The following is a 14,991-nucleotide window of genomic DNA, read 5'->3' as shown; positions in this document are numbered from 1 at the left end:
AGAGAGAGAGAGAGAGAGAGAGAGAGAGAGAGAGAGTATATATAAAAATGCCTCAGTGTTTTTTGGTTCATACAGTGGAAGTAAATAGTCACCAAAACTATTTGCTTAATAAACATCGTGTAGAATGCAAAAGAAGATATTTTGAAAAATGTCTCAGTGTTTTGGTCCTTATCAATGATAACCAAGGGCCAGATTTACTAACAGCTTGCGCCAGCGCAAACCGTCTTTTGGTGTTAAAATAGTACTGTCAGGATTTACTAAAGACACGCAGTGAAGAATTAGCGTTGAAAAGGCGTGGACAGTTATTTTTGTGCCTGACTTATTGAATATGCATTTGTAGGAATTTCCCTTTCAGACACAAAAATGTATGCGAGGAGAGTATTAAAATAAAACACGCAATGTGATTTACTAACATTTGCGTTCGGCAAATTACTGGTATTTGCGCCATAATTTAAAGGGGTCATCGGATGCCCATTTTCCACAGGTTGATATGATTTTTAGGGTCTTGATAAAAAGTCTATAGCATGCTTTGGTTAAAATTTCTCAATGGTAGTGTAAAACAACACCCTTTTTACCTTGTCAAAATCAGCTCTGCAGAAATCAACCCGGTTTTTTTTGCATGTTGCTTTAAATGCTAATGAGCTCTGCTCACCCAAGATTCATAAAAACCCCTTATACTCACTTCTGCTGTAAGTGAAGCTGGATCACGTATGATTCGCAATGCATTTAGGTAGATCGGGGGGCGCATTCCCTTCACAAACAAAAGTAATTCACTGCGTCTTTGACGTCACACAGACAAGAAGCTGAGAATGACCTGACTTGAAAAAGGGGATATTATTTTTAGGGATCAAATAAAAACCACTGGGTGGATTTTTATCATTATAGGATAGACTGCCAACACACATTTATGTTCAAACCACAAGTAAAAGTGAATTTAGCATCCGATGACCCCTTTAACGCCCAAAAAAAGCATGTCTTAAAGCAGGCGGTAATTTGAGCTACTCTTGGTAGATTGTGCTGGTCATCATGGAAATGAGATGTTGCGTCTTTGTTCTGTAATGTGTGCACTGTCAGTAAATCACCAGCAGAATTCTGCCCTTTCATCGGCGCTTTTATGGAATTGCTCTCTAATGCTAATTTGCCCTGTTTAATAAATCTGGCCCCAAATGTGTTCTTCTTTAGCATTCTTGAAAATATCTTCTTTCGTGTTCCACAAAAGAATGAGGGTGAGTAAATTTTATGTTTAATGTATTATTACATTAAATAATGGTAATGCACCATTAGTGAGTATGAAAGAAGTTAAGCAGAATGAAAGACTATGATTGTCAAGTTCGCAAAAGGAAAATTAGTACCATAAAAACCCCATGAAGTAGTTCATATGACTCATTACTCATTATTCGCTTAAAATTAGTCAGTTCAAATCTGGTGAATTCATTAATAAACAGCAACTTCTTTGTTTGCATACAGCCAGGAAGTTCAGCTAATTCAACAGCATTGAAGAGGAACAAGGAGGAAAAGAAACTGCACAAATACTTCATTTGTTCTTGTGTGTCAGCTGGTGTCAATGAGATCTGAGAAGAACTATGGGAGCCTTTCAGAAATTCACAATTACTGAATGACTGTGATTCTCGAACCTGAGATTGTCCAGTAGTTTGTGTGGTGTGGGGTGAACTCTGCTCCAGTGTGGCTGTCAAGCCACTGGCTCCTGCATGCAGCTCCAGTTGGGCACAGACACTGCTGTCATTCCAGTTCACATTCACACCTGCGCTGCTGTTCAACGGAAGCCCTGCTCCAATAGACAGAGACAGAGACATACTGCATTCCACTACACAGCCATAGCAAGAGTCTGCTAATGCTGTTGAACATACCTGCAGAATGAAGCCAAGGGATAAAGTGAGATAGCTGGAAGATTTCTGCACCCACAGTGTGTTAAATTACTGCTGATGTTTACACACAGTGACTCTTCCATAGCAACTAGACATAGTAAAATATTAAGATCTTCTCCAGACTTCCTCTCATGCTGACGAGTCACTTCCAGTCCATATACAGCATCATCCACTACTACAGTCAGCTCTCCTGCACCACAAACACACAACATGAGAGTATCAATCACTAACATGTACATTTCAGACAAACACATTCAATTAGATATTGCATTTGGGTTGTAAACTACTATGCCCATTGTGTAATGAAATTAATAAATAAACTTGAATTCTACCCAAAATTTTGGCTTTGTTTTAATTAATCATAAGTCGACCTCTCTAAAAGATACTGAACTTTCTAAAACTGAACTTCTTTCACTGAAAAGTGAATTTGCACACTGAGTAAATGATCTTGGCTTTACCTTCAGTTAGACCCTTTGACTGAGTTAGTACTCCAACCACTCCAACTAGCTGAATTAGGTAAAGCAGTGAGATCTTGTATTGAATTGAAAATATCTGCTGAAAGAGATAGCTGCGATTCTTGATCATGCGGTAGAGTTCCACTTAAGTGAGCACTAAATGTCTCTTCTTTCTTTTTTACTGTACACTGCAGGAAAAGACTAGAGATAGGGAAAAAATGATAGGTAATATAAAGAAAGAAATTATGAGTTAACATGTCTTACAATAAGACATAACTGCTGTTATCAGTTTACCTTTCTGAAGAAGAATTAGCAGCTAAATGAATCTGACCATCAGAAGTGACCCCTGGGAATAAGGTCTGATGAAAGCCAGCATGGACACACACACAGTATTGATGCCCTTTGCCACCTTGTTGTCTAGATTAAAGTGAAGTGTTGCATTTTTTTCATTTGCCTTCAGATTGATAGAACTGCCAATGTTTCCAAGAGGAGATACTGTTATTGCTGCATTAGCCTGGAACGTCATGAAAAATAATAAAAACACTCAATATCCGCCCATAGCATTATTAACAAAACTCAGAACTAAGAAATTAGTCATTAATTACTCGCAAAATGTCACTTTTAAGTTATTTACAAGGTAATTATTGTCGTCAATGGCTACTTTCCCTTCAGAATGATATTCAAACTCACTGTTGTTCCTGTGACTCCAGAGCACCTCAGTAACTAGGCTGACAGAGGTCGGGAAATCCGTCTGAAAAAGACTCTTAATTTAATTCCACTTAAAAATTGTAAATGTACAACACATCAATGCTGGGAAGAATTTGATGCCCTTCATCTGAATAATAAGTACTTTTATGTATCCATGTGTTTTGGTTGAAGATCCGATGATGTTCAGTGTAAAGATATACAAGAACACAGAAGATCAGAAGTGAGCAAACACTTTTTCATTATCGTATCTCCTCTATGGCACCCTCCATCTGTAGCTCTGCATAAGGGTTGTTGAGATCCGACAGGGTCATTGTCATCATTAAAAGCCTCTTCTTTAGCTTCTGCTCAAAAATTAAAAAAAAATGAAGTCCAGAATGGCTAACTTTCATGCAAGCATTAGATCCAAAGACCAGTACACATTTTTGGACATATTTAAACTGCAAGAGCAGATAACTAATTTTTTGGTACCTTATCCAGAGTACTGACAACTGTGGAAATATTGAGGTCCTGCTTGCCATAGCCTGCACTTATTTCCAGAGTCTTCAATGAAGTCCAGAATGGCTAACTTTCATGCAAGCATTAGATCCAAAGACCAGTACACATTTTTTGGACATATTTAAACTGCAAGAGCAGATAACTAATTTTTTGGTACCTTATCCAGAGTACTGACAACTGTGGAAATATTGAGGTCCTGCTTGCCATAGCCTGCACTTATTTCCAGAGTCTTCACTTGCTTGCCGTTGATTATGTAGATTTGCCCGTGCAATGCTGATGTCCAGGCTGTGCTGATGGAGTATGCACAAATTTGCCCAACATGTTCCATCCAACAACCTTCAACGACACCATTACACTTAAGATCATTCACTTATCCTGAAGTTTCTCCAGGGGACAATATGAACAAATCTACAGCTAAACAGGGCTAGGAATGAGGTACCTTGGGAGAAATACTTAAAAACTCGACGTGAGAGGTTATAGAAAGTACTGTATTCACACCTTAATATAACTGACAGTTGGTTTAAAAAGGTGGAGCTGGCCTTGTCGTTTTTTGCCTCTATCCTTGTAGAAACCCTCCAGTGTAACACTTTGGATGTTCACCAGTTTCCGTGTGGTGACCTCAGAGCTGAACTGCATGATGCCACACTGGGACTGAGTTAGTTTTTGAACTATGTACACATAGAGCCAGGGGGTATCCATGTTGAATGAACATGTGAACATAATGAATGAAGTACAGTTTTACATGAACTAGAATATTAACAAGAACTGTAGAAATTCATGGCATTCCTTTCAAATAAAATCTATGGGGATGCACTGCTATCAAATTCAGGACAATGATGAGCCGATAATTATTGTTATATCTAATTACTGATAAATGGCAGATACAAAATTCTGTACTGTTTTGTCTAAATCAAAGCCCCCAACCCATATAGGCTGAGATATATATGGGGTTTCTGCTGTAATTATGACAAATTTGCTTGTTTCTAAACTGTATTAACAGAAACTGTGAGAACTGATTAATGTACCATGATTTTTAACATTTTCAAAAAGTCATTTCACAAGTTTTAAGAATGGTATGTTCTTCAATTAAAAAAAATGTTGAGAGGGGGAAAATATTATTTTGATTATCATGTGATTATCAACTCTCTCCCGGTTGATAATCACTGCTCTAAATAGAGCAAAACTAAAACACTAAAAGCTATATTCAATAACATTAAATGCTACAAGTGAATTTAAGCATTACAAAATTATAATGTAAAATAAGAAATATGGATATTAATTTTGGGATTTGCTAAAGATTACATTTAAAAATGCAATTCTTTATAAGTATTTAGATTAACTAGATTAATTTTAGGTGAACTTTCCCTTTTTTTAAGTAAATGAACATGCACAGTTAAAAATCCAATGTTGACCAATATGACAAATGAAAAAAAAAATCTCTAATATTGGCAGATAATAGATATGGTACCGATATACTGTCTCTATCTAAAATCTACAACTTCACAAATGAGAGTTTGATTCTGGTTGGAATATATACTTACACACCTTCCCATTTTTGAAGGGAGGTCTTTGTTGACACGTCCTTCCAGTGGACACCAGCTACCAGAGGCATCTGATTGTTGTAGTTGATTTTCAGATGGGTGCTGCTCTCAGATTTTTGCTTCTTGAAACAAGAGTGCAGAAGCTGAGTTCTGTAACTCAGTCCTCTGTCTAGAAGTCGCAGGCTGAGCTGGAAAAGGCAGTATACATTATTATGGTACATAATAAAAATCAAGACCACAGCCTGAACAGCTGACAATATGGGAGAACACATCTGATGTACATAGTCTAGATTCAGTCTGAATGTTTTAGTAAAGCTGAACCTCCACAGCATAACTGGTGAGGCCGGGTCCAGACTGATTGAAGAGGATCCTGTGTTTGTTGCTGCTCTGGTTCCACTGCTTTCCAAAGCTTACATCAAGTGATGACTGAACGTTGATTGGGCTCCGTTCATGTTTAAGGTGAATCTGTTGATGGAAACAATCCACTAATCAGAAGGTTGCCATATCTGTTATCATGAACCATGTTATGCACATTACAGTGCAAAAAACCAAGTGGGAATCAGTACTAGAATCAATTGCAGAACGCTTTTTAAACCAGTGAAACCAAAGAGTACATTTGTATTTGTGAGACAATAAATTTGACCTTGTGGTTTATGTTGATGAAATGGGAACAGTGCCGTTCATGTGCTGCTGTTATACGGTACATCTGGACTGGGTCAGACTCGCTGTGGAGGTTCTGGGTCATGTGACATTCCTGCATGTTCTGTGAATCCTCTGAAAAAATAAATAAATGAACGAACAGTCTGTTGCATTGTTGTCTTAAAAATGTTATGTTATTTGTAGAAATTACTTACCTTGTACACCATACCTGACCCTCACAGCAGAGCTCCACTCTGGGCCCCTTTGCTTCAGTAACCCAAGAGCTCTGATGCTGACAGCGCTTGGCAAAAGAAACCCGGCATCTCTAGAATAATGTCTCTGGCCATCTTCCAGACTTCTCTTCAACTGCACTGTGAAAAGAAGCAGAACATAAAAAGCTGGCTGCAAATCATCACATCACAATAAATTATGTTCCAGAGAAGTAAAAACTATGCAACACAACTTTACGGTTCTGGAAATAAAAATCCCATTCATTTTGTCCATAGGGAAATTGAGTATTAAGACATATAAATATTTCAAAATAGATCTACCATAACATATATATTTTTAAGCGATGAAAAATGCTTTTATCTATCTATCTATCCATCTATCTATCTATCTATCTATCTATCTATCTATCTATCTATCTATCTATCTATCTATCTATCTATCTATCTATCTATCTATCTATCTATCTATCTTCATTAAAACTGAAAGAATTCCATATCTTTGGTGTACAGTGATAATTCAACTTTGGATAAATACTGCCAATAAATAAATAAATAAAATCTTGAACTTAACGAGGTTTCATTGAATGGTATAAAATAGTCTAAGTGGAATAAAGCATTCAAGAGTAATCACCTAAATTGGTCATTTAGTGGCGGGTGACTTGCAGACGTGGCTTTTAGTGCCACAAAATGTCTTAAAGTTCCTATCTATCTATCTATCTATCTATCTATCTATCTATCTTCATTATTATATCTGTAGAGTGCTAGAAAAATGAAAGCTGAAAATATGTAACCTCTTCCATGTAGAACATATTTGGTTCATTCTCAAGAAATGGTGCCATTTGTGCCCCATTTGTGACTGATTTAGATATAATTTTATTGTTAATTTATTTTTTAAAAACTGTTTGTTAATACTAAAAAATTAAATTTTTATTTTATTGAAAATCATGCTTTCACTGTAAATGCAGGTTTTTTTTTTACTTTTTGGGTACACGTTTGTTTCATTATATTTAAATTAAGCTTTTTGAATTTTTGATTAGTAATATGAATTGCTAAGAACTTCATTTGGACCACTTTAAAGGCGATTTTCTCAATATTTTGATTTTTTTGCACCCTCAGATTCCAGATTTTCAAATAGTTGTATCTCGGCTAAATATTGTCCTATCATAACAAACCATACATCAATGGAAAGCTTATTTATTCAGCTTTGTATAAATCTCAATTTCAAAAAATTGACCCTTATGACTGGTTTTGTGGTCCAGTGTCACATTTGATGAAACATGCAGTAGTAATATAGTAAAATATTATTACAATTTAAAATAACAGTTTTCTATTTTAATGCGTTTTAAAAATGTAATTTATTCCTACGATTTACTCAGTCTTCAGTGTCATTTAAAAATCATTCTAATATGCTGATTTGCTGCTCAAGTAACATTTCTATTATCAGTGTTGAAAACAGTGGTGCTAATATTCTGTGGAAAAGTTTTTTTTTCAGAATTCTTTGATGAATAGAAATATTTGAAATAGAAATCTTTTGTAACATTATAAATGTCTTGACTATCACTTTTGATCAATTTAATGCATCCTTCCTGAATTAAAGTTTTTTTTTTTAAAGAAAAATCTTACTGACTCTAAACTTTTGAATGTTATTGCATTCTTGAATTAAAATAACCGAAATTGACAAACTTTACATGTATGCCTCAAATATATTTTCAAAAATGGGCATAAGATTTTTGAATAATAGCATGCACAAATTTGCATGCAGAGTGAGTTACAGTGCCTCTCACCTCTCTCACTCTGGCTCGTCCCAAGTGCGAGGTCTGGAACATGCTCAGAATGGACCTCTTGATGTTGAGGGTCAAGGGTCACCTGCTCAGCTCCTCGAGCCAGAACCGCAGGGGGTTCCTCTCCAATGACTCTCTGAGAAATCAAAACACCAGATGGACCTTCAACCTCTTAACAACTCTCTACATCACCAATAGTGTGTGGTTATAGTCACATCAAATGAAGTATTGTGTTAAAATGTTCTGACATTCTGACAGCCTGAACCAGATACAAATTAATAATAATAATTGAATGCAAACACAGAAAAGGTCTAGTTAGATAAGTGTGAGTGAGTGTAGCACATCAAAAGGAACATAAACTACCTTGTTCTTCAAGCCTAGCACCAAATTGTTTCTTTTTTGATGAGCTGTGCTTTATTTGAATGTTCCTTAGCTACATACAAATAAATAAAACAAATATGGAATTCATGAAACATGATTGCAAACATGAAATAAAACCTATAGGTATAGCCATATGTGAATACTGGCTATTATCTGAAATGAAATCAACTGCCTCAATTTAAATCTCAATATATTATGCTTGTTATAAAATACGTTGCATTGTAAAGCAAGAAAAGCTATATCAATGTGGATGACAAAATGATTACATATATAGAATGACTGATAGAACAGAACATACCTTTAATATAATTTCTGGACATCCTGGTTGAACATCAATGTCAACAACACAGTCCAAAGCTAACTGACTGCCTCCTGATGAAGGACCTTTCCAGGCACTTGCTATGGTTGTACTGTATCTACATGTGTGCCTTTGCCCTTTCTGCACATCTGTCAACATACACCAGATATATTTGTATATGTCTTGACCCAGAAGTGAGATAAATTGGACAAAAACTCCATTGGGCACTTATATGTAAATAATGTTTTATGTAATGTTTACATAGTTATTTAGATAATCATGTTTGTGTGGAATATCCATATAAATATGTATGGATGAATAGCAAAAGACCTGTTTATTAACATGTATATACTCTCACCAGGGCAAGTAGACTTGCAAAGTTGATCTTGGTGCAGTTTGTGGCAGTCAGCTTTCAAAAAACATTAACAAGTTAAAAACCATACTAACACTTGCACAAAACTTTGTAGAGAAACAAACATTTACTTGGCCTATAAAATATTTAGAATTCTATATTTGTGACCCTGGACCACAAAACCAGTCATAAGTGTCAATTTTAAGAAATTGAGATGTATACATCGTCTGGAAGCTGAATAAATAAGCTTTCCAGTGATGTATGGTTTGTTAGGATTGGACAATATTTGGCCGAGATAAAACTATTTGAAAATCCATAAAATATTTAGAATTCTATATTTGTGCCCTGGACCACAAAACCAGTCATAAGTGTCAATTTTAAGAAATTGAGATGTATACATCGTCTGGAAGCTGAATAAATAAGCTTTCCATTGATGTATGGTTTGTTAGGATTGGACAATATTTGGCCGAGATAAAACTATTTGAAAATCTGGAAGCTGAGGGGGCAAAAAAAATCAAAATATTGAGAATCTCGCCTTTAAAACTGTCCAAATGAAGTTCTTAGCAATGCATATTACTAATCAAAAATGAAGTTTTGATATATTTACAGTAGGAAATTAACTAAATATCTTCATGGAACATGATCTTTACTTAATATCCTAATGATTTTTGGCATAAAAGAAAAATCAATAATTTTGACCCATGCAATGTATTTTTGGCTATTGCTACAAATATACCCCAGCGACTTATGACTGGTTTTGTGGGCCAGGGTCACATTTTCTCTTAATAATCAAAGGAGGATATTAAAGAAGAGGATATTAAACACTTACCACTGAAAAATATGAGTAACGTAATCAAACAGAGATCTTGGAGCACTAGACAGACCGGAGACATAGCCATAAGTGATTGGATTCAAAGTAATGCCCTGCACTGTAGGAGAGAGAGACCATCACTAGGAAAGCATAAGCACATAAGTGAATGGATAGATGTTGAGTTAAGCCTTTGTAAAAACCGACTGGACTCTCAGACACCAATCGGAGGACAGATGCCCACCAGGGGACCATCCAGCTAACAAAATCTCACAGCATACCGATGGACATCTTGAACTGCGACTCTGCCTTCTCACAACATGCTCATGAATTTTAATGATATTTCTTTTATAACATTAATTGCATCACATTCGTACTTTTAAATCTTCCAGAAATTTTGTACGTTTACACTTTTTTAGCAAGTAAAAGGACTTTTTGTAAAAATGTCCTCCTTCAGGCCATGATACATGTGTGTTTTTGCTGTGAAATCTTTGATTTTATGAATAACTTCTATATTGTTAGTATAATTTCAAGAGAAACACTTACTGGACTGATTGAAGAAACGCATCTCTCAATCAACACTGCATTGCATAATATGTTTTTCCCCCACTATGCAAATAAAAAAACATAAAACTAAGCATTTAAATACCTTAGTTAGACATATTATTGGTAAATATAGAGTGACAACTTATATTTACATCTTTAGTTTTTAGTACTGTGCATATTTAGTCTGTTTTACTGTTATAAAGATCTAATTTCTTTACATTACAAGCTATCCAAATTCAGTAATACTTTTTGGCCATATAAATACCAGCAACTGCACAAAATATTATATTTTTGCTCAGTTAGAGCCTCTGCATAAAATGTAGGTGTTTTTTCCTCCTCGATTATGAGCACTAGGCTATATCATCCTATATGTCACACCATATGAGCCACAGAGAGTTTGTTGAGTATGATACTCAACAAAAAAACATGCAATATATTTGTTTATTATTATTATCATCATTATATGCTGTTATTGTAATTTTGTCTATATATTGAATGAACACATTTTTTAAAAATATATTTTTTGACTAATATTTCATATGTCAAGTTTTACAGGGTTAAATAAGTGATAGTAAGAAGTTTAAGTGGAGTCTATACATTAGACACAAGTTCAATGTATAACACAATCTCGGCTTGTCTGCACTCTCAGTACATTTTAGTGGCACCATCTACTGGGCTAGCTGTACCGTTAAGGAGGCCAGGGCATAAAACAAAAGTAATTTGCTTAATTAGTATATTTTTCTTGTTTCCTAGACATTCCTAAAACAAAATATCTTCAACATAAAAGCTGCAGCAAAGTTGCAGATATTATAACTTTAAGAGAATTTTGTTTTGTAATTGTTTCCAATATTGTAAACCCAACATGTGTGTATGTGTGTTTGTGTGTGTGGTATTCATGGTGTCTTATGCACCTACATAACACACACAGCACACTGCATAAAGTAACTATAAGCAGCCTTTATATTCACTGACCTACTAATACTCTATTCCATTATTTCCACAGCAATACCTATTTTTCCACTGCACCTTCAAGTAAGATGTTGGACAAAAAAGGGAGGAGGCCATCATGCATGATTCACAGCATCTGTTGGAGCTTTTAGGTTGCCCTACTTTATCTTTAGTGACTGTATATCGCATGATCTTGCTGTGTTTTGCATGGCATGTTGTTCTCTGTAAAATACGCTCAGTGTTGGGGAGTAAGTTACATGTAACGGAATTACGCAATTTAATTGCAAAATAAATGTAACTGTAATTAAATTACAGTTACTTATAAAAATGTTAATGATTACAAAGGGGTTATCTGAATATTTTCACAGACATACAGATATGACTGATTTTTTCCCCAAATTGCATTGACTGATCTAAAATACCAATGTTTTAGGAGTTTAGGACACAGAAGAGGACACATGTTTATTTGCTAACTGTTTTATTTCCTATGTGGGTTTATGTATATGCTTTATTTTTAAAGATGAACTGTTTTTCCCCAAGGCATCATTAGATGCCAGTGTTTCCTTTCATAGTTACGCAAAGATTTGATTTCAAAAACAGTATCACAACTATTAAATGTTTTCTTGTTATGAATTTAAATCTGCATTTAACCTCAGAAAGACCTCAAAAAAAGAGGTGCTAAAGATGGATTTTGTGGTGGCTGTGCTTTAAAATGTAAGTATTATAATCTTAATTCAAAAGATTAAGGATTTTGAAAGTCTGACATTAATCAGTGTTGAGTACTGCTGTAAGGTTAACCCCGTCTGCTTTTAATGTTTGAAAATGATTAACAGTTGAAAACATTCGCTAGAAATTTTGAAAAGTAATCAAAAAGTAATCAAATGTAATTGGTTACATTACTTTAATAAAGTAGCCTAATTGAAATAGTACACTACTTGTTACATTTTAAATAGGGTAACTTGTAATCTGTAACCTATTACATTTCCAAAGTAACCTTCCCAACACTGAATACTCTGATGCCAGACTCCATCTGGTCTTTGGAGGAACGTATTGATGACCTTGGTCCAATCTACTGAGGAGTTCATTGTGCAGCAGTATATAGAAAGTGAATGTTGTTTGGAAACTGCAGAAAAGTGAGGATTTCATGAGAGATGAATAGCGTAAGTCTAAAATAGGCCCCGCCTTTGGTGTAAACTGAAAAGAAAAGAAATAAATAACAAGAAACCAATCAAACACTGAATTCCATGAACTAAGCACTACTAGGTTCACCATGTAAGCTGGCTTGTTTTGTAGATTAGCTTCCTATGAACATATAAAGAGGACGCCGCCTCTTCATTTATACTGTGGCGTCACCAACTGATACGAATTCATTTAAAGGGGTCATATGACGCAATTTCAAGTTTTCCTTTCTCTTTGGAGTGTTACAAGCTCTTGGTGCATAAAGAAGATCTGTAAAGTTGCAAAGACTAAAGCGGAGTCCAGCCCGGGGTCGTCACATGTGGTTGTCGGGTCATTTGACGGATCCGCCGGGCGCGCCGTTCTCGACCCCGCCCCCTCCGCTCACTCTAGCCCGGCCTCAGCGCACGCTAAGCCGGGGCTTCCCCTCACGCTAGGCCGCTGTGTTTTTCGTTGTGAAAGCGAGTTATGTTATTATTCCAGTTATATCTTTCACTCCACAAAGGTCATTATTCGAAGCAAACTGTACTCTTTTTCCACAGAGTCATTTGGCTTAGTATTATTAAAGAGTCACTCTTTGGTCCACGCCCGTATCGCGCGTCAGTTCACCACGTCACTTGGTGCGTGTTTCTCTTTGCATGCTGGCGACTACGAATCCTACTACGACCAATGTTAAGTGTGTGAATGCTCAAGTTGCGCGGTAACCTTCCTGGAGTGTCCTGTCACGCATTATAATTAATATTCATGAGCTCGCCGTGATTCGCTTATTCGCCTACTGAGCACCGCCTACTTACTCACGTCTGCCTTTCAGCCAATCCGTAGAGACTAGCGGAAGAACGGCGCGTTACGTAATTAATATTCATGAGCCAAGCCTTCTTCGTAGTAGGACTCACTACCGGGGGCGTGGCGTGGGCTTTGCCGGTTCTAGCAGCAGACACAATGAAACGAGGGGCAATGTAGGACACCACGTTGGGGTTTGAAACGCAGTCACGCCGGTAGCGTATTATTTTTTACTTCTTTTTGGATATTTTTATCGTTTATTTCATTTGTTTTGTTTGTATTTACTATAGATAGATAGCAGAGGCCGCTGCTGGTGAGAAAAAGCAACGAGTTGGAAGTCTTTGGAGAAGAACCGAACGCACTCAGGAAACGGCTCTCCGTCGTAACTTTTGCTTAGTCGTTAAACGCAGTCGCGCATAACATGTCGTTCGCCTATTCGGATTATCTGGCCGCCGAGTGTCTGGTGTCGATATCCAGCGGTCCCGTCCTCCATCGACCCACCCCGGTGTCTGGTGCGGCTCAGGCCCCTCCTCAGGGCCTTCCTGCCGGCGAGCCAGACGGGTCGAGCGAGGACAGGGAGGTGCGGGAGACGCTTCGTTTAGAGGGGGCCAACGTGATGACGGTGGCGGAGATCCTCACCGACCTGCACGGCAAGTTTCGCCCCATGTCGGCCTACTCCGAAAGCAGCAACTCGTCGTGCGGAGAGAGCGGCTACACCACGTTGTCAGACTCCACCACCCCAACGCCGACCATGACCCCCTCTGCCACCCCGGTCCCAGGACAGTATAATAACACCCCTCAGCAGATTTGGGGAGGAGGGGGAGCACCCCGCTCCCCCACCAAGCGTCACCTCTGTACCTTCGACGGGTGTGACCGGGTGTACGGCAAATCATCCCACCTGAAGGCGCACATCAGGACCCACACAGGTGAGCTGGAGCACATGGGAGGGGATGGTGGCTAATGCTGCGGATATCATTTGTATTCGTTTATGTTTGTATTTGTGACCCTGGAGCACAAATCCAGTCACAAGTAGCACGGGTATATTTGTAGCAATAGCCAACAATACATCGTATGAGTCAAAATGATCGATTTTTATGCCAAAAAATCATTAGGATATTAAGTAAACATCATGTTCCATGAAGATATTTTGAACATTTCCTACCGTAAATATATCAAAACTTAATTTTTGATTAGTAATATGCCTTGCTAAGAACTTTAAAAGCGATTTTCTCTATATTTAGATTTTTTTTTCACCCACAGATTTTCAAATATTTGTGTTGAAATTGAATGCTTATTTATTCAGCTTTCAGATTATGCATAAATCTCGATTTAAAAAAAAAAAGGACCTTATGACTGGTTTTGTGGTCCATGGTCACATTTATGCGAGTATGAGTACTCTGCCTATATAAACACGGACAGTATGAAATTATAGTTTTATGAACTGCTCGTGTTGCCTGTATTGGTTTTAAATTTCACTGTGGGATAAGCATATTATGGAGGGTTTTAACCATCGGCTGTGTTTTATTATAGTTCTCGGTTACAGTAACTTTTAATTATCCGCCGTTTGTTTGTTGACTGTTGTCAGGGGCTCCTTCTGTCAACTCTAACCAGCGGCTCTGAATAGAGATCTTAAAAGTGAATTTGTGGATAATAATGTAAATCACTACTCGTTAGTTGAACAAAAGAGTGGAAAAAAACTCCCAACTGTGGCCTCCTAACAAAGAAAGTTTATGAACAAAGGAAGGAGCGCGTGAGGGAGGACCGAGTATAGTAGTGTAGTGACGAGCCTCATATTTGCATATTAACAGAGCTCGAGCGCTGAACGCTCGTGTGCGCACCCGCTTACGCGCAGGTTCCCATTTAAATGCACTTTCTATTATTTGACTGAAGCTAAAAGAGCTATTTAAGCCACACACCTGGCCTGTCTTCGTGAGGTATTAACAAATGGTCTATTAGCAATTGTTTTT

The 14,991-nt window shown here is 37.1% G+C and overlaps 2 protein-coding genes across 2 annotated transcripts in view; one reads left to right on the top strand and one right to left on the bottom strand.

Moving 5' to 3' along the window:
- Positions 1-5,845, bottom strand: part of LOC107593862 (uncharacterized) — a 19,075-nt gene extending 13,230 nt beyond the window's left edge. The window contains 15 exon segments of the mRNA XM_071582408.1: positions 1,635-1,789; positions 1,869-1,906; positions 1,908-2,076; positions 2,345-2,393; positions 2,395-2,542; positions 2,636-2,730; positions 2,733-2,855; positions 2,976-3,092; positions 3,295-3,390; positions 3,702-3,853; positions 3,856-3,880; positions 4,043-4,254; positions 5,090-5,273; positions 5,407-5,550; positions 5,729-5,845. Coding sequence (XP_071438509.1) covers positions 1,635-1,789; positions 1,869-1,906; positions 1,908-2,076; positions 2,345-2,393; positions 2,395-2,542; positions 2,636-2,730; positions 2,733-2,855; positions 2,976-3,092; positions 3,295-3,390; positions 3,702-3,853; positions 3,856-3,880; positions 4,043-4,254; positions 5,090-5,273; positions 5,407-5,550; positions 5,729-5,845 — 1,824 coding nt within the window.
- Positions 5,846-13,146: 7,301 nt separating this feature from the next.
- On the top strand, positions 13,147-13,985 carry LOC107593861 (Krueppel-like factor 13). Its single transcript, XM_016283742.1, has 2 exons — positions 13,147-13,239; positions 13,319-13,985. Exon 2 carries the CDS (start codon positions 13,446-13,448, stop codon positions 13,983-13,985), a length of 540 nt encoding a protein of 179 aa, XP_016139228.1. The 5' UTR covers positions 13,147-13,239; positions 13,319-13,445.
- The last annotated feature ends 1,006 nt before the right edge of the window (positions 13,986-14,991 follow it).

Source organism: Sinocyclocheilus grahami, unplaced genomic scaffold, assembly GCF_001515645.1.
Source record: "Sinocyclocheilus grahami isolate Dianchi unplaced genomic scaffold, SAMN03320097.WGS_v1.1 scaffold176.1, whole genome shotgun sequence".
NCBI lineage: Eukaryota > Metazoa > Chordata > Actinopteri > Cypriniformes > Cyprinidae > Sinocyclocheilus > Sinocyclocheilus grahami.
Note: the sequence above shows the minus strand (reverse complement) of the source record. Positions and strands in the feature narration are given on the sequence as shown.

Bases quoted from the DNA above. Each gene is read 5' to 3' on its own strand.
- LOC107593861 (XM_016283742.1), top strand. From the start codon at position 13,446: ATGTCGTTCGCCTATTCGGATTATCTGGCCGCCGAGTGTCTGGTGTCG.